Source organism: Mus musculus, chromosome 5 (assembly GCF_000001635.26).
Source record: "Mus musculus strain C57BL/6J chromosome 5, GRCm38.p6 C57BL/6J".
Taxonomy (NCBI): Eukaryota; Metazoa; Chordata; class Mammalia; order Rodentia; family Muridae; genus Mus; species Mus musculus.
The window spans coordinates 88,487,581-88,506,835 of NC_000071.6; the positions used below are offsets into that span (position 1 = coordinate 88,487,581).

At 39.1% G+C, this 19,255-nt stretch overlaps 1 protein-coding gene across 2 annotated transcripts; it reads left to right on the forward strand.

Annotated features, from left to right (window-relative positions):
• The first annotated feature begins 394 nt into the window (after positions 1-394).
• Positions 395-18,469, forward strand: Enam (enamelin). 2 transcript variants are annotated; one of them, NM_017468.3, is made up of 10 exons: positions 395-608; positions 908-968; positions 1,112-1,189; positions 1,918-1,983; positions 2,090-2,140; positions 3,642-3,683; positions 5,339-5,611; positions 6,460-6,522; positions 11,036-11,086; positions 13,879-18,469. In NM_017468.3, the coding sequence occupies exons 3-10, from the start codon at positions 1,136-1,138 to the stop codon at positions 17,101-17,103; spliced, it is 3,825 nt and encodes a 1,274-aa protein (NP_059496.1). In that variant the 5' UTR covers positions 395-608; positions 908-968; positions 1,112-1,135; the 3' UTR covers positions 17,104-18,469. The 2 variants fall into 2 exon arrangements, with proteins under 2 accessions (NP_059496.1, XP_030109982.1); XM_030254122.1 differs by lacking the exons at positions 395-608; positions 908-968 and adding an exon at positions 12,420-12,422 and having other exon boundaries at positions 1,136-1,189; positions 2,096-2,140; positions 13,879-14,505; positions 14,917-17,103.
• The last annotated feature ends 786 nt before the right edge of the window (positions 18,470-19,255 follow it).

Here is a 19,255-nt window from a genome sequence, read left to right on the forward strand (position 1 = left end):
TTACGTATTAACTATATATCAACTAGATCCATATCATTCCAAAACCTTTTGATGGTGGCCAGTGATTTGTGTCAGTAGCATATGGTTAATAGTCACTTTTGTTCCCAAAATATATTTGTATAAATGAAGTTTCTATACTTCAAAGCCCAAATTCACAAGGAAAGCACCTTCTAAATCTTACTGCTGTAAGCTTGTTTTTCTGAGCTGTTATTATAGATAATAAGAGACTCCATTCCACAGGTTCTATAATAACACATTATAAATTTTGCACTGGTTTTTTTTCCACTAACTCTTGTGATGGCAAAACCATTTTTCTCAAAGCTGATTGGTTGTGCATGTCTACAACAGTGCTTAAATGTGATCCTGCTATCAAGCCTCCTGACAAGGAGGGATCTTTTTATGTTAAGACTTTTGGGTACTGAACATGACACCTTCTTGAAGAATTTTTGTTTTATTATTAAGAAATAAATGTGTCTTGCTCCTTGGCTCTCTCTGGCTTCAGCAGTTTGTAGTCATTTCTACCATAGACCATTAAGAACATATTTCAAAGACAGGTTAACAAGGTTCAAGTTTACTTTTTATCTAGTGCAGCTTCTAAGTGGCATTGGGTGAGTATCAAAGATTATCAACATATATTGTATAGTGTTAAGTAATGTCCTTGTTTATAGATGTTTGTTAACTTTCCTATTGTATTTGTGGTGTTTCTAAATCACCTTTGTAGACTAACTTTTGATAAAAGTTTCAACTCTTAGTTTATTTGGTATTTGTTTCTCTTGTAGGTTTTCTCCCAAACTACTCTGACCTCCTTAACACTGTACCTTTGCACATTTCCATAAAGAAGTTTTGTCAACAATGCACTAGCAGTGTCTCAAAATACGATGCCTGTCTCATTTTCTCTCTGATTTAGCTCTCATCCTAACCTTAAAGCTCCGAAGATTAAGCTCGGTTTTGAGGACCCTCTCATAAGGGTATGGTTGATGGTAATAAAATGATTACCATGATTTGGGCTAGCTACCCTTAGAGGTGAAGTTTTGGGATTTGGCTCACTTATTTGCTCTCTTTCCAAATTGGAGTTTCTTCTCATACAAAAATCCTTATTTTTCCCAAAAAGGCTTATGAAAGTTTTGGTGAAAACATGTTGCTGCTTCAGTGCAGAAATCCGACTTCTCCTCCAAAGCCATGTGGCCTGGTGAGTATGCTCCCCATTTGTCTATTATCTCCTCATTTGTCAGACTATGAAGTTCACTAAGTGCACCTGAGAGGACAAACCTCACTAAAGTATGTAAGACAATGCGGAAGATGCCAAAGTTTACAGTCGTACTTCAGAGCAGCCTCTGAGTATTATTTTCAATCAAAAATATAATCAAAACTAATCAAAAAATCAGCTGTTACTCAGTTATATGTTCTTTTACGGGTAGAAAGGACTCATCTGACATAATTTGATAGTTTAGCAAAAACAAAGACATTATATATACACAAAATAAGTGAAATGTCTCCTTTCATGGGTACAGAATCTAGAATTACTGTGACTCTACTGTAAAGATGAGATGAGATGGGTATCTGAATGAGATGAACACCCTGAGATACCAAAAAGCCTTGATCCACGACCTGAGAGATGTTGAGAAAGGAGATCCTCTACCTACTCTCTTTTCACTTCCTGTGGTTTTGTAACCTACACTAAATATATCAGCCTCAGCAGTTACTTTTCTAAGGAAGAAAAAAAATATACATTTCTGTCTCTTCATTCTGACTTTGGCAAGTAATGTCTCGAAATTAACATAAAGTCACAGTAGAATCTCTTTAGAGTTCTGAACTCTGACAGAAAAGCAAAGACATTAGTATTAGTACCTAACTGCAGAGTGCCCAAAGCACAGTCATTTTCAATGTCCCAAGATAATAATCAGTTTTATATTCTAGGTACCAAATGTAAAGATGAGTCTCCTTGTTTTCCTGGGTCTGCTTGGTGTCTCTGCTGCCATGCCAGTGAGTATTTACGCCTGTGTTGGGTCTTCCCTTTGCACTCTGTTGTTGCTTGACTCAGGGACAGCTGGCAGATTATTTCAGCTAAGGCTCTGCATTTCTCCCTCAGTTCCAGATGCCAATGCCCCGAATGCCTGGATTTAGCAGTAAAAGTGAAGAGGTATGTATTATATTCTGTACCGGAGGAGACACGTGCCAGGTCCTATCTAAAAGGTCAGGAAAAGGAGAGTATTGGTACTTTTCTTAGAAAATAAAAATTCTTATGAATGGACTAAGGGAGGTAAAATTCAAAGTCTTGCATTCAAATCAAAGGAAAAAAAAATCCCCCGCCCCCGAGCCTGCTATGTGTTTCAGTGTTGATATATGTTAAAAATTAGTTGTTAGCTCTGGGGCCAGCTTTATTCACTAGTAAAGAGCCATTTGTACTTGGGAGTGTTATAAAGTACATACTTGATTATATCTTTAGCATAACTCAACCTAGTTAGCATTAATCAAATTTCATGCTCATTAGAAACAGGAATCTTTGTATGTTTGCTTGGGTGTTTTGGTTTGGTTTTGAGACAAGGTCTCTTTATTATGTAGCCCTAGATATCCTGGAACTCTCATCCTTCCTTCTTAATTTGGTTTTGGTAATCAATATCTGCTAGTTAATACAAAATTACAGTAGAATCCCTTTATATCTGTGAACTCTGCCTCAAAGAAACATTAAGGAGCTAGTGCCAAACCAACCGTAGAGTTATAGAGAGCAGGCTGGCCTTGAATTCACATAGACCCATCTTATGGGATTAGAGGTGTGCCAGAGAAGCAGTTATCTTTTTACCATGAAATTATCTTGTTCTAAAATCCATAATTCTAAATAAACAGAACATTCAAAAGCTCCAAAGTAAATTATATTTATTTTCTATTATTCTATATTGATTCAATATGAAGTCTGACATCAAATTCAGGAATCTGGGGGCTAGAAAATTGTCTCAGTTGGTAGAGTTTGTGGTACAAGGGTGAGTCTGATCCCCAGAACCTCCAAGTTTGGTGACAGTCACTTGTAATCCCAGCACTGAGGAGTGGGAACTAGAGGATTCATGGACCTCCCTGGCAAGCCAGGGAGGAAGGAAAACCCAAAATCAAGGAATCCCCAGATACTAATGAAACTTAGTCTCATAACAGAAGGTAGATACCTCCTAAGGAACAATATTTAAGATGCCAGCTTCCATATGCACACATATGAACACATATACAATCCTGTGCACATGGGGCTGAAGAAATGGTTCAGTGGTTATGAGCACTGGATATTCTTCCAGAAAACAGGGAATTTGATTCCTAGCCCCTACATAATTATCTGTAACCCCAGTGCCAGGGAGTCTGACATCCTCATATGTCTTCTTTGTACAGCACACACACACACTGTAAGGCGCAGACATATGTGCAGGCAAACACCCATACACATTAAATAAATGTTTAATATTTTTTAAAACTATACATGTATAAAAATTACATACTCCAGAATTTTTTAATGAATACAAATTTTAAAGTAATATATAATTAAGAAATTATGACTATTGTATCTTCAGACCATGAACTCGATTTAATTCTTCTGTTTCGTGAGTTAATTTGAACAAAAGCTTTTCATTTTATGCCACATTAATGGATTCCTTTCATTTCAGATGATGCGATATAATCAATTCAACTTCATGAATGCCCCACCAGTAAGTCCTTTATACTGTTTCTGACACTTTCTCTTTTATATCCAGAAGCTGGGCTGTGTTTGTCTTAGCAGATCACAGTGCTAATTACCATCCACAAGTCTTAGTTAAGATAACCATTAAAATAGTGAAGGAGAAAAACCGCTTCATTTGTTCCTAGTGACAAACATTCTTAGTCATTTCTGGGTTTTTTTCCTACAAGTGAACATCATCTACTAATAACAAATATTCGTTGTGTCTCAGAAAACTGTTCTCACTAAAGTTTCTAGGAGCTTTGCACACGACCAATGGCAACCAACACAGGATAGTGGATACTATTTGAGGAGAGACCTCTGTGTTATCTTACACAATTCTAAAACTGTGAATCTTTTTGTATTTTGCTGGAGTGATCATGGGATATACTTGTGGTTGTATGCTAATTCTAGAGCAAACTAAACCATGACCGTCAGCTCATCTTCTAATAAGATTGTGTGAGGGGGAGTGGGTGGGCAGGGGAGTGGGGGTGGGTGGATATGGGGGACTTTTGGTATAGCATTGGAAATGTAAATGAGTTAAATACCTAATAAAAATGGAAAAATAAATAAATAAATAAATAAATAAGGATATAAAGCTAAAAAAAAAAAAAAAGATTGTGTGATAGCCCAAAAATGCATATGTCATACTACTGTCGTGATGTGGTTATAGGCTTCCTCGATTCTGTCCTAACCTTTCTGTTCAGTGACTGTCTTAAAGTTTTTACCTAAAGTCATCATTTTCAATGCTCCCCTCCTAGATTCTGGTTGGCCCAACTTTCCTTGCTGTTTTTGTGTCTGTGAACTGAAATTTCCACCAATGTAAAATCGTGCATCTGTTTCCGGGTTTTGCTTGTTGTTTGGTTGGTTTTGGTTTAGGTTGTTTTGGTTTAGGTTATTTTCATTTTGGTTGTTTTATTTCATTTTTCTCTCATTTTACCTGGCCTTAGATATAGCAAGTCACATGAGTTTTGAATTTCCATAAAAATATATATACTCAGAAAAACATAAGATTCTTATGCAAGGTGTGGTGGTACACCCCAAAAATCTCCACACTCAGGATTTCAGTGACATGAAGATTGCTGTGTGTATGCATGTGTGCAGACAAAGTGTGTGTGTGTGTGTGTGTGTGTGTGTGTGTGGTTCAGAAAACAACTTAGAGCATCCGTACTTGCCTTTCACCTTTCTTGAGACGGTGTCTCTTTGTTGCTTACACTGCACATACCAGGCTACCTGGACCATGAGCCTCCAGGGGTTCTCTTGTCTTCATTTCTTATCTCACCATAGGAGCACTGGGATTATCACACTATTGTGCCCAACTTTACATGCATGGTTCTGGCTAGACAGAATCAGGGTCTCACATTTGTGCACCAAGCACTTTGCCCACTAAGCCATTCTTCAGCCACCAAGTTCTTGAACTGACATCTCTTATTGAAGTCTGCCTTTGATTCGTTTGACAGGCTTTCTAGAAAACTGAGGTCTCATTCAGTAAGACAAAATGAAATGAAGTCTTCGTTAAAGATCTTGGAATCAAATTCCACTGGAGTTTTAAGCTTCTTGACTTGGTTTTGGAAGCTTGACTTTAGAAGGTGGGACGAAACTGGACTTCAACCTCATTCGCTGTTACTGCTTTTGCTGCTCTTTCAGATGATGCCTATGGGCCCATATGGAAATGGTATGCCAATGCCGCCACACATGCCTCCACAGTACCCTCCATACCAGATGCCCATGTGGCCTCCACCAGTACCCAATGGATGGCAGCAACCCCCAATGCCCAATTTCCCAAGCAAGACTGATCAAACCCAGGAGACCGCCAAACCCAACCAGACCAATCCACAAGAGCCACAGCCACAAAAGCAGCCTTTAAAGGAACCACCAAATGAAGCAGCACGGGCCAAAGATGACGCCCAGCCACCTCAGGTGAGGCTAGAGCAGAAAACTTCCATATCACATGCATAAGCATACCTTAAAAGAGAGGTCCCCACCTGTCCAACATACATACTTCCTCCTAAATTTAGTACAGGTATTGCTATGTAAGAATATGATATTTAATTTTGACATTCATCAAAAGTTGCCTGGCAGGTCAACTCCAACCTTATTTAGTTCAATATTACACAAATATTATTGCCTTAAAGATCCTTTTAAAACACAGAATCAAGCTGTGGTTGTAGGATATGCCGATAACACCAGCAATAGGAAGGCTGAGGTAGGATCATAAGTAGAAGGCCACCATGGCTATGTGGTAAGATACTCCTTGAAAATAAATAAGAATAAAATATAATACAGTCTTGCAATATAGAGTCTCATGACTACTAGTAGAAGAGTCAGGAAAGAAAGATAAAGTTATACCCCAGCCTTCATTGGTCAATTATACATATAACAAATACAAACTTAATAAAAAAGGCACTCCTAGATTTGAATCTCGTTTTCTGTCATTTCTCTGCCATTTGGGGCAACTAATTTCTCTGACCTTCAGCTTCTCAAGTGAACTGAGAATAACAATGATGCAAGGTTGAAATCTGAAAGAGTCCCATAACCAACTACCATTTGAATACAAGTGCTTAATAATATGACTATTACCATCATCTCTACTCAAAATATGCAGAGAAGGAGGGAGGGGAGAAGGGGTAGAAGAAGAGAAAGAAAAAGAAATTTGATGCAAACAAAAATACAAGCTGTCTCTAGTTTTCAAATAATTATTATCAATTTCTGTCATTTCTCATTTTCAATGTCACTGCCAAATAACTTTAATTTGTCTTTCTTTCTAGCCATTCCCACCATTTGGCAATGGACTTTACCCCTATCCACAACCACCATGGCCAATTCCACAGGTAAGAACTTTCTATATGCTATAAATTAAAAATAATATCAGTATGTAAAAATTAACATAAGTTTACATACTGACAGCAGAGAATATGAAACAAAATCAAGTTAGTAATTATTCAAAAAACTGATTAAAAATTGAATATATGTTTTACTCAGACCAGTTTGCAACATGAACAGAGTCACTAGTAACATAATTTAACTGTTTAATTTTAAATGGTTGTACTATAATGCCTCACAAAAGAAATTAAAATATCTTCATTGAGTATCATAATTTATCATAATGCAAAATAGCACTAGACAAGAAGAGAGTTTAAAACTAAGAAGCAAGCCATGATTACATTGTAATCTCCCCATCATATTTTTTTCTATCAACACAAACGTCATTATAAAGAAATCTGCAAAGTAATACATGAATTCTCAAAGAGTTCTTAAAGTTTAAAATTAACAAAATAAAGTATAATATTTAACTTATTTGCACAAAAAGAATAGTAAAGGCAGTGGTTTTCAACCTTCCCAATGCCAAACCTTTTAATGCAGTTCCTCATATTGTGTGACCCCCAAACTTATTTTATTTTCATTGCTACTTCATAACCATGATTTTACTATTGTTTTTCATTATAATGTAAATGGCTGTGTTTTCTGTGCTCTTAGGTTACCTCTGTGAATGGGTCATCCAACCCCCAGAGGGGTTGCAACCCACAGGTTGATAACCACTGAGTAACACAAGCTGTCGAAAACAGCTACACACCAAACAGTACTCAGTGACTGTTTACTTGGCTATGGAACAGAGTGTTTGTTTGTTTGTTTGTTTGTCTTGTAATTTACTGATCAAGAGGGTTTTAATGAGAAAAAATTCACTCCTTACTCCTTTTCCTTAAAAGGGTGGCTTTGCCACATTAAAGGAAGGAAACATTCCAGAGAGTTTAAAAGCAACATGATTTCCATGTTGAAATGACTATTAATCCCATTACATCAATCTCTTGATGAGAAGCAAAAACTGCTTCTCAACCCTTGCTTCTATGTAACTATCCCTAAGCTTTCATTTCTTTAAATTTGATGTACTCTTATTTTTTTTTAACTTTTGACATTAGTATACAAAATCCCAGTTTTGTTATAGCACCTTCTGTGTTTGTGTGTTGGTATTGTGTGTCTGTGTAGGTGTGTGCCCCTGTACACATGTGGAGACCAGAGGATGGTGCTCACTGTCTTCCTCAGTCACTCTCCACCTTAGTTTTGAGGCAGGGTCTCCTACTGAATCTGGAGTTCACATCTTTGGTTAGGCTGCCTGGCAACCAGCTCTAGGGATCTGCCCATCTCTGCTCCCAACACTAGAACTGCAGGTGTCACGCCCAGCCTTTTTATAGGGAAGAGTGCTGGGAATCTGAACTCTCGGGTGCTCAGCTTTCATGGAAAGCAATATTCCAACTGAGCTGTCTCTTCAGCTCCTCAGCACAGCACTTCCACATACATTTGCCTTCTTACTTTTTTCTTTTTTTTTTTTTTTTTTTTTTTGTTTGTTTGTTTTTTGCTTTTTGAGACAGGGTTTCTCTGTATAGCCCTGGCTGTCCTGGAACTCACTCTGTAGACCAAGCTGGCCTCGAACTCAGAAATCCGCCTGCCTCTGCCTCCCGAGTGCTGGGATTAAAGGCGTGCGCCACTATGCCCAGTTTTTTTTTCTTATTCATCCTCCTCACCAACTACGTTGTCTCCTCCTTGGCTCCTCTTTTGCTGGTTGCTTACCTTGCTTCTAAAAGTTCCTACTTTCACTTTCATGACACATATATTTTTTATTAGATATTTTCTTCATTTACATTTCAAATGCTATCTCGAAAGTCCCCTATACCCTCACCCTGCCCTGCTCCCCAACCCACCCACTCCTGCTTCCTGGCACTGGGGCATATATATTTCATTACTCTTTTCTGCCTCTCTCTTACTTCCTTTAAGATCTCTTCATCCCCTCTTATGGGCCCCCTTCTACTTTACTGAGTTGAGCACATGTGTACACACATACATGTGCGCGCACACACACAATCTAGAATCCACATGTAAGCAAAAATGTGGCATTTTTCTTTTAAACTCAAACATATTATGCTTAACGTGATGATCTCTTAGACCCATTTTCCATAAGATGTCATTATTTCATGGCTAATTAAAATTCCTTGTGTAGACTGGTAGTGGTGAAACATGCCTTTAATCCCAGCACTTAGAAGGCAGAGGCAAGCAAATCTATGTGAGCTCAAGGGCAGCCTGGTCTACAGACCAAAGGCTATGCAGAGAAATCCTGTCTAAATAAATAAATAAATAAATAAATAAATAAATAAATAAATAAATAAATAAAATTCCTTATGTAAATGCACATATCTCTACCCAGTTTAAGAATCTTTGTGATATGTCTAGTGCTGCAGATATAACCTCAGAAATGGTCCTGCGAGGTTCAATAGACAGCTCTATTTTTAGATTTGTGAGTAACTTCCACTCTAGCAGCCGTAGTGGCTGTGTCACTCCATATTACCACTTGCAGTTTCTAACAGTCCTCTTCCCCACATCCTTGAGAGTGTTCCTTAACATTTGTGTGCTGGAATGAAAACTTTTCTATGTTGAGATGCTATCTTAAAACAATTTAAATTAGTTCTGATAGTAAGGAATGTTCAATATTATCATAATTATTGGCCATTTGTATTTCTCCTTTTAGTAAGTGTCTCTCCACTCCATTAGACCATTTACTATTACTTTTAATATTCAATGTTTGCAGTCCTTTCTACATTCTTCACATTTATCTCTTAAGTATAGTTGGCAATGATTCCTTCTCACTCTGTAGCCAGTATCTTCACTCTGGTGACTGTATACTTTGATATGCAAAAAGCTCTTTAATCTCATGTAATCCTCCCATTTGTCAATTCTTGGAAGTCTACTGTGCTACTGGAGTCTTTGTCAGAAAATTCTTAACATGTCTGAATCTTAAAATACTTTATATGTGTTTTCTTTTATTAGCTTCAAGTCTTACATATAAGCTTTCCACACATTTAGAGTTGGTTTTGGTGTAAGGTGAGAGATATGGACTTAGTTTAATTCTTCAACAGATGGATAAAGTTTTCCCAGCACCATTTGTTAAAGAAGTTGTCTTTTTTTTGCAATGTATGTTTTTGACACCTTTATTGAAAATTAGGTGTTTGTAGATATGTGGGTTTAATTCTGCATTTGATTTTCTATTTTTTCTGTTTTCTTCTATTTTCTGTTTGTACCAATGTCATACTAAATTTGTTACTATAGCTCTGTACTGTATAGAGCTATATCAGGTATAGTGAGATTACCAGAATCTCTTTCCATTTAGAATTTTTCTACTTATTTTAATCCTTTGTATTTTCACATAAAAAATTGTATAATTATTCTTATTTCTGCAAAGGATATAACTGAAATTTTGATGGATATTGAATTAAGCATATGGATCACTTTTATTAATATGATCATTTTATAATCTTGAGTTGATAAATCCATGTACATTGACTTTTCTTATATGAGAATTCATATTTTGTTAAGAAAATTAACTTCAAGTGTACACAAAGAATGTTAAATATAACATTACAATTTAATCTCATATTGTTGTGTGCTCTAATATAGATACTTGGAGCCCACTATTACTCAAATATTAATATCTGTCTCTATCTTTCTCTCTCCTTTCTCCTCCCTCTCTTCTTCTTCCCTCCCCAGAGATAGTGAGGTAAGGTGATTGATAAGACAGGATATTTTTAATAAGATAGCCTAGGGTCATCTTACAGCTTTATAAAAATAGTACTCACAAATGGATCATAAGTATCAATAGGTAGTTAGTGAGTTCACAAAACGAAGCATCATGACTAATGAGCCAGTTAAACATACCTCCTGACTTACAAACAAATGGCAACATAGAAAGTGCTTTCCAGAGCTGAGGAGTGAGCTTAGCGGGTCAAGTGCTTGCTGTACAAGCATGAAGACTTGAGTTCAGATCCCCAGCACTCCCTCTCAACCCTAGTGCTGAGGAGAGGAGACAGGAGAATCCCAGCTCTTGCTGGCTCAGCTACTCTAGCCAACCAGTGAGCTCCATGTTCAATGAGAGATCCTACCTCAAAAGGTAAAGTGAAGGAGGAAAGAAGACAGCCAACACCAACCTCTGGCCTCCACACACGTGCGCACATGCACATGTACACAAACACACACGCACAAGCACACATAACACACACAATCATACACACATATGCACGCACATACAAACACACACATACACAGACAATCACACACACAAACACGCACACATAGACACAAACACACATATACATACAATCACATACACATTTCTAGTCCAGTCTAATGGTGCACAACTGTAATCCCAGCACTTAGAAGGCTGAGGCAGGAAGATTGCCAAGAACTCAAGGACAGCCCAGATCCATAATGGTCCTGATATAAAACAAGATCCTGCCTTTAAAACAAAGAGAAGAAAGCAAAGTGGTTGGTTCCTTGCTCACTGTGCTCTTCATCTTTCAGAGGGGACCACCAACAGCGTTTGGACGGCCAAAGTTCAGCAATGAAGAAGGAGTAAGTACGAGTGGCTCTGTCACCCTGGTTAAGAACTATAGTCTATCAGCTGCTATCATTTAACCCAATGCCACAAGAACTTAAAACCATCGCTAAAAACGTCTTTAACTCGAGCTCTCAAGTTTTTTTTTTTTAAGTGAAATAAAATCAAGCCAGTAGTGTGACTAAGTGTGATGCAGTGCTGGTTGTGGCAGCACCGGCCTAGTCTCAGCACAGCAGGCAGCTGCGTGGCTTTGTCCCTAAACCCAGCACCACTTCCATGGTGCATAATCCCTCTACATGGATTGAAAGACTGTACACAGATTTGCTGTGGAAACTATTAGCTTCTTTGCAAACCTGATAGTGAACCCTAGAAAGTGAAACACACAGAAAGAAATTAAGATCATCTTAGAATATTCTCTTCACAGGAAACTACATTATTGTCTAAATATCTCATTGAATAAATACTGAAATCCAGAGAACATAAATTAATATCCAATTTTTCCTCTTGGGTTACAGGATAAACTGGACCAAACCCAAGTCTTATGATACGATACCATTTTTACTATATTCCAGGAAAGTAATCAAGTATGCCCAGTATGCCAATTCTTAGTATGTCAGCAAATAAACTGTTCTCGTGGTCCACCCTGGACTTGGCTTACTCTTTACCTCTAGCTATGTGGCATGCACTCCGTGAAGGCAGAAATGTACACCTTTGCCGGAGGAGGAAGGAGCAAGGTATCACTAAAGTAATGGTGGTGAAATATTATTTCAATAATATCACGGGACGTTTAAAATACTATATCACTATAAAATACCCACGTAAGAGTGTCTCAGGCCATTGTATACAATACCCTTACTTAGAAACTAGAACTTCAGATTTTCATAAAATTTAGCAAGTAAAACAGAGTAATTCAGACATAAACATAGGCTTAAATCTGTGTCCTATCTCTTGGGAAAACTAAGGCTGGGGATATAGCTCAGTAGTAGAAGACTTAACTACCATGCCTATGTTTAATCACCAGCACAGGGGAAAAATTAAATAACCAAATGATACACACGTCTAAAAAAATCACATAGGTTGTTAATTTAATTCAAAATTATTAAGTATTTCCCACTGGTCTAGAAAACTAGAATAGCAAGACAATATTTTTACTTGAAAGCTTCCCATGGAGATGTCAAGTGGGAGGAGCCCAGTGAAATAAGCAAGTCAAACCTGCTGCGCTGGTAACCACAGCCGAAGGCTGCAGACATGAGCAGCAGAGCCTGAGTCCAGCACTGTTCCAGGAGCCAGGTGCACCTGGCTGTGGCACTCAAGCTGCATCTTGAAGTCAAGTGTGCTGGGAGGGCTGAGGGTGTAGGTGGGAAACAGTTAGATAGGGAGAGGCCATGTGCAAAGACTCAAGAGAATTAACAGCGGAGGCAATTTGCAACCACATCAAAGTTTAAGGAAGAGGAACTAAGGTTAAAGGTCATGGCCATGACTCAGATGATTGTAAAAGTTTTAAAATGTTTAGTTCAATATGTAGCATTTATTAGAAACAAAATTCCAGATATGAAGATCTAGAGAAAGATATAGATATATTCTCATTTGACTCTCAGGACAAATTGTATGGTTTTTACTATCCTATTATTATTGTCTCCATATTACAATTGAATAATGTGAATTTAGCCAACAGTTATAGCCCTAAAAGTTGTAGAAAGTCCTGCATTGCACATGTATATAGCACCAAGGCATTCTGCTTTCTGTTATGCTAAAGAATTTATAGTTTATCCTTTAAGGGAAAGGCAATTCTGAACACATATTTAAAGAGAAAAATGTTTCCATTCCCAGAAACAGACCCCTAGTGTCTCCTACTCTGATGGAAATCATAAAGTAAAGTAAGATTACACATACAGTGGTCACTGAGAAAGCAATGTCAATAGTTTGGGAGTGGTAGGCAAAAAAAAGACAGGGCAAGGCTGAAAGTTCAGATAGAACGTTTGGACTTGGTAATTAACTGTCTGGGGAAATAAGATAGAAAGCAGAAGCTGGGGCAACTGGGTTTGAGATTAGAAAATGCTCCTTAGATGCAGGATAATGACGTTTATGGGGAGATGAACCCAGTTCTGGGTGCATTCAGTTGGAAGAGTCTGGAGCCTTACTCATTGGACCTTCGGCAAGAACTGTAGGACAGGCTTTTGCCTTTGTGAAATAAAAGCATGTATCCATATTTGAAGTTCAGGCTCAGCAACATAGGAGAGTAAAATGAGAGCACAGAAATGAGGAGAAAAGGGGATGGAATCAAAAACAAAAACTATTAATCATGATGTTGCCCTGCCTGTAATCCTGGCACTCTGAAGGCAAAGACAGGAGGATCCCTGCAAGTTTTGCACGACACTGATCCACATAGCAAGTTACAGGCCAGCCAGGGTTATATGGCAAAGCTCTATTTCAAAAATAAATAACTAGATACAATATCAAGAATTATAACAGTTAACTTGGACACTGTAGCTCACATGTGTAACCTCAGCACTCAGGGGCTCAAGCATGGGGGTTTTCACACATTCAAAGCCTAAGCAATAGTCTCATACTGTGAGATCCTAGATCAAAAAGCATTTTAACCCTAAGGTTCAGGATGTGGGCCTAAAGGCTAGAGAGACTACTCAGCACCAAAGGGTAGAACAGAGGCCTCGAACATCTAGAGGAGAGTGTAGGCTGTCATGGTATGAGAAGCCTGTGGAGGAACTTTCCCAGTTACACTAAGCAATTCCAAGCAACACCATGGAAGCAAGCAAAGAATGATTCTCCTTTCCTGTCTTCTTTCCTATAGAATCCTTACTATGCATTTTTTGGATATCACGGCTTTGGGGGTCGTCCTTATTACTCAGAAGAGATGTTTGAAGATTATGAAAAACCCAAAGAAAAAGACCCTCCTAAACCAGAGGACCCACCTCCAGATGACCCACCCCCAGAGGCCTCTACAAACTCAACTGTGCCTGATGCTAATGCCACTCAATCAATTCCTGAAGGCGGAAATGACACTAGCCCAATAGGAAACACAGGCCCTGGGCCGAACGCTGGGAACAATCCTACAGTTCAAAACGGTGTCTTCCCTCCCCCTAAAGTTAATGTTTCAGGCCAGGGAGTACCAAAAAGCCAAATTCCGTGGAGACCAAGTCAGCCAAATATTTATGAGAATTATCCTTACCCAAATTATCCTTCAGAAAGACAATGGCAAACCACTGGTACCCAGGGGCCTAGACAGAATGGACCTGGCTACCGAAATCCACAAGTTGAAAGGGGTCCTCAGTGGAATTCCTTTGCTTGGGAAGGCAAACAAGCTACTCGTCCAGGAAACCCAACTTACGGTAAACCTCCCTCTCCTACCTCCGGGGTTAATTATGCAGGAAATCCAGTCCATTTCGGAAGAAACCTGCCAGGGCCAAATAAACCCTTTGTGGGAGCCAATCCGGCCTCAAATAAACCCTTTGTGGGAGCCAATCCGGCCTCAAACAAACCCTTTGTGGGAGCTAATCCGGCCTCAAACAAACCCTTTGTGGGAGCCAATCCGGCCTCAAATAAACCCTTTGTGGGAGCCAATCCGGCCTCAAATAAACCCTATGTGGGAGCCAATCCGGCCTCAAACAAACCCTTTATAGGAGCCAATCCGGCTGCAAACAAACCATCTATAGGAACCAATCCAGCCGCAAACAAACCATCTATAGGAACCAATCCAGCTGCAAATAAACCCTTTGTGAGAAACAATGTAGGTGCAAATAAACCCTTTGTGGGAACCAATCCCTCCTCAAACCAACCATTTCTGAGAAGCAATCAGGCCTCAAATAAACCATTTATGAGAAGCAATCAGGCCTCAAATAAACCATTTGTGGGCACCAATGTGGCCTCAGTGGGTCCTAAACAGGTCACTGTTAGCCACAATATGAAAACTCAAAATCCAAAAGAAAAGTCACTAGGTCAAAAAGAAAGAACAGTCACTCCTACCAAAGATGCAAGCAACCCCTGGAGAAGTGCTAAACAATATGGAATTAACAATCCAAACTATAATTTGCCTCGCTCTGAGGGCAGCATGGTAGGCCCAAATTTTAATTCCTTTGATCAACAAGAAAACTCCTACTTCTCAAAAGGAGCTTCCAAAAGAGTACCAAGTCCTAATATACAAATCCAAAGCCAGAATTTGCCCAAAGGAATTGCTTTAGAGCCAAGAAGAACCCCATTTCAATCAGAAACTAAAAAACCTGAGTTAAAACATGGTACACACCAGCCTGCATACCCTAAGAAAATCCCTTCTCCTACAAGAAAACATTTCCCTGCTGAAAGAAATACCTGGAATCGTCAAAAAATCCTTCCACCCTTAAAGGAAGACTATGGGAGGCAAGACGAAAATTTACGTCATCCGTCCTATGGCTCTAGAGGAAATATTTTTTACCATGAATATACCAATCCTTATCATAATGAAAAATCACAGTACATTAAAAGCAATCCATGGGATAAGAGCTCTCCCAGTACTATGATGCGGCCAGAAAACCCACAGTACACCATGACTTCTCTAGACCAGAAGGAGACAGAGCAGTACAATGAAGAGGATCCAATTGATCCAAATGAAGATGAATCTTTTCCAGGACAAAGTAGATGGGGGGATGAAGAGATGAACTTCAAAGGAAACCCAACAGTTAGGCAGTATGAAGGTGAGCACTACGCCTCAACCCTAGCGAAGGAATACCTTCCTTATTCCTTAAGTAATCCACCAAAACCCAGTGAAGATTTTCCTTACAGTGAATTCTATCCCTGGAACCCACAGGAAACGTTTCCAATATATAACCCAGGTCCTACTATAGCACCACCCGTGGACCCCAGAAGTTATTATGTTAATAATGCCATAGGACAAGAAGAAAGCACTCTCTTTCCTTCATGGACCTCCTGGGACCACAGGAATCAAGCTGAGAGGCAGAAAGAGAGTGAGCCATATTTTAACAGAAATGTCTGGGATCAGTCAATAAATTTACACAAATCTAATATACCAAACCATCCTTATTCCACTACATCCCCTGCTAGATTTCCAAAAGATCCAACATGGTTTGAAGGTGAGAATTTGAACTATGATTTGCAAATTACTAGTTTAAGTCCACCAGAAAGAGAACAGTTGGCTTTCCCAGACTTCCTGCCTCAAAGTTACCCAACAGGTCAAAATGAAGCACACTTATTTCACCAAAGTCAAAGAGGGTCTTGCTGTATTGGTGGCTCCACAGGACATAAAGACAATGTGCTGGCTCTACAAGACTACACTTCATCCTATGGTCTTCCACCAAGGAAGAACCAAGAAACCAGTCCAGTGCATACAGAAAGCAGTTATATCAAGTATGCAAGACCTAACGTTTCCCCAGCAAGCATCCTACCTAGTCAAAGAAATATCTCAGAGAACAAACTAACTGCAGAAAGCCCAAACCCAAGTCCATTTGGAGATGGTGTGCCTACTGTGAGGAAAAATACTCCATATTCTGGAAAGAATCAACTAGAGACAGGAATTGTGGCCTTTTCTGAAGCCAGCTCTTCTCAGCCAAAAAACACGCCCTGTCTTAAAAGTGACCTTGGAGGAGATCGGAGGGATGTTCTGAAACAATTTTTTGAAGGCAGCCAGCTGAGTGAAAGAACTGCTGGCCTTACTCCTGAGCAGCTCGTCATTGGTATTCCTGATAAAGGCTCTGGCCCAGATAGCATACAAAGTGAAGTCCAAGGAAAAGAGGGTGAGATGCAGCAACAAAGGCCACCTACCATCATGAAGTTGCCATGCTTTGGCTCCAATTCAAAATTTCACTCTTCTACCACTGGACCTCCAATTAACAACAGAAGACCAACCCTACTTAATGGTGCTCTCTCCACACCCACTGAAAGTCCTAACACATTGGTTGGGTTAGCTACTAGGGAACAACTTAAAAGTATAAACGTAGATAAACTTAATGCAGATGAACACACTACACTCGAATCTTTTCAAGGAACCAGTCCACAGGACCAAGGCTGCTTACTGCTTCAGGCTTAGGGATCGCTTCAACTGAACATCCTTGGGGGATGAAAAAAAGAAAAAAACTAGCAATCCTATGTCAATGATTCTGCAACTTTGTACCCTGAGACTTGATTACCTTCTTATGACCCCTAAGCCTTTTTCTCTCCCAACAGTAGAAATAGTGGCCCAGGTAGAGTTAATGAGATTGGGCCTCTGGGGCTGGCTGGATCCAGCACTGTAACAAGTTAGTGCTCACTTAAGAAAAAGCATGAAGGCCATGACCATTCCTGCCTTGAAACTTGGAAGCTATTTGATTGTCTGAGTTAGTTCCCTCTTTCTTGTTAACTTATCCTGTTTCTCTCAAATTACTTACAATGCTCTCTGGTTTTGCACGTCTAGCAGGCTGTTGAGTTTTCCATTTTCATACAGAGATCTGCACACCAGTATGGTCCTTATGCACTCTTTCCTGTATGTTGTTTCTGTGTGTTCTATTTCTAGTTAAGAGTCTCTTTGGCATGTTTCCTCCCACTGTCTCCTTGCTCTCTTCTCTCTGCTTCCTTCTCCATGCAGCTCGGTGTCCCTCACATTCTCTCTCTGTCCGTCGTTTCTCACATGCTGAGATACTGACTGGCACCACTGGCAGTCCCTTATGTCTGATGACCCCTTCATGATTTCCTTTCCCTTCAATTTTCTGTTCTGTCTCCAAATGTGGAACTTTGATCTTTTACCAAAATTAACCTTTCCTCTCTATTTTTTGTTAAATTTCTTTTTCCCTCACTTTATATATACAGTTTTCGTGCGTTAAGACTATACATCACCTTCACTCTCTGAATCCACTCTGCAAATTCTACTCTCTTTTTCTCAGCCAAACCATCACTGTAGATAACACGTCTGAAATAGCTGCTTTTGTTGTTAATTTTCTCATGACCTCTCCACATAGACACCCTGGTTGTAAAAGCACATTCTAGGAGAATGGAAGACAGCCTAGACACCAGATAGATCATAGAGCTTAGGAAAGTGGAAAATGAAGAAGAGAAGAAATTGTCGCTCTGGGACTGAGCATCTAGGAAAAAAGACTCTCACTGTACTGTGTCATCAATTTTCAATCTCCAAGATCTGCAGAGGACATTTCTTGAAATACTACCTTATGCAGATAAAGCACTCAATGTTTAGTTTTCTCTACTAGTTCAGTATAAATTATTGTACCATTATATATTATGACTATTATGTTTATGCTTCATATCCTTGTAGATTTTTCCCAGACACAACTTCCAGGTATCATGATTAAATAGTGTAAATTATTTTGTAAAGTAGATATTTCTATATTGTCTTGCTTAGAAAATATTTGAGTTTTATTGATATTATTTTTACTGTTATTAAAGGCATTTTGGCCTGTTATCTGAATATTTCCTGTTTTGAGTCTTGGTGTACATTTTTTTTCTAAATTACCTACAATGTTACTTTCTATTCCTAAAGACTGTCTTGAGAAAATGTTCCTTTAATAGATTTTATATGACCCCAGAAATTTGGTGAAACTTTCCTGAGAAAATTAACTTTGCCCTTGACTCCAGTATAATGTCTTACCAATAGGAGATTCCTAGTAAACGTTTACTGGTTGGCTGTAGTGTCACTGGCTCTTTAATGCATGTAAGCTCACACCGCCACTTACTCTTCCTGTGAGAGGTGTGCAGGGATGCAGAGGAAAGCACCATGTTTCCTAGCCTTGTGTTCAGAAGCACCTGCCCTGGCCCACTGCAGACTGTGCTGCCCGCTGATGGCCTAAGTTCCCTCTCACCCTACAGACTGTGCTGCCGGCTGATGGCCTAAGTTCCCATTCACCCTACAGTTTGATACTTCAGTCATATTTAAAACAACAATAACACTAGCTTTACCCAAAAGTTTCACAGTGAATACTTGTACTATCAAATGTTCACTTTGTGTTTCACCATAATGAATGGGTAGCACAGTCATTTTGGCAAATAGTATCATGCCAAGAGTGATGAGCCCAAGGCACAGAGATAGAAGTATTTATCAAACCAGAACTGATATAAAAGTTTTAGTGAAGAACAGACACTGTGGACAAAAACATAGTGGGCAAGGTCTCATGCTCAGAGTCCCAGAGATGAAAAGGAATAATGTGGTTCTTTCATAACAGTTAAGAGAGCTTGCCCTGTGAGCCATTCACATT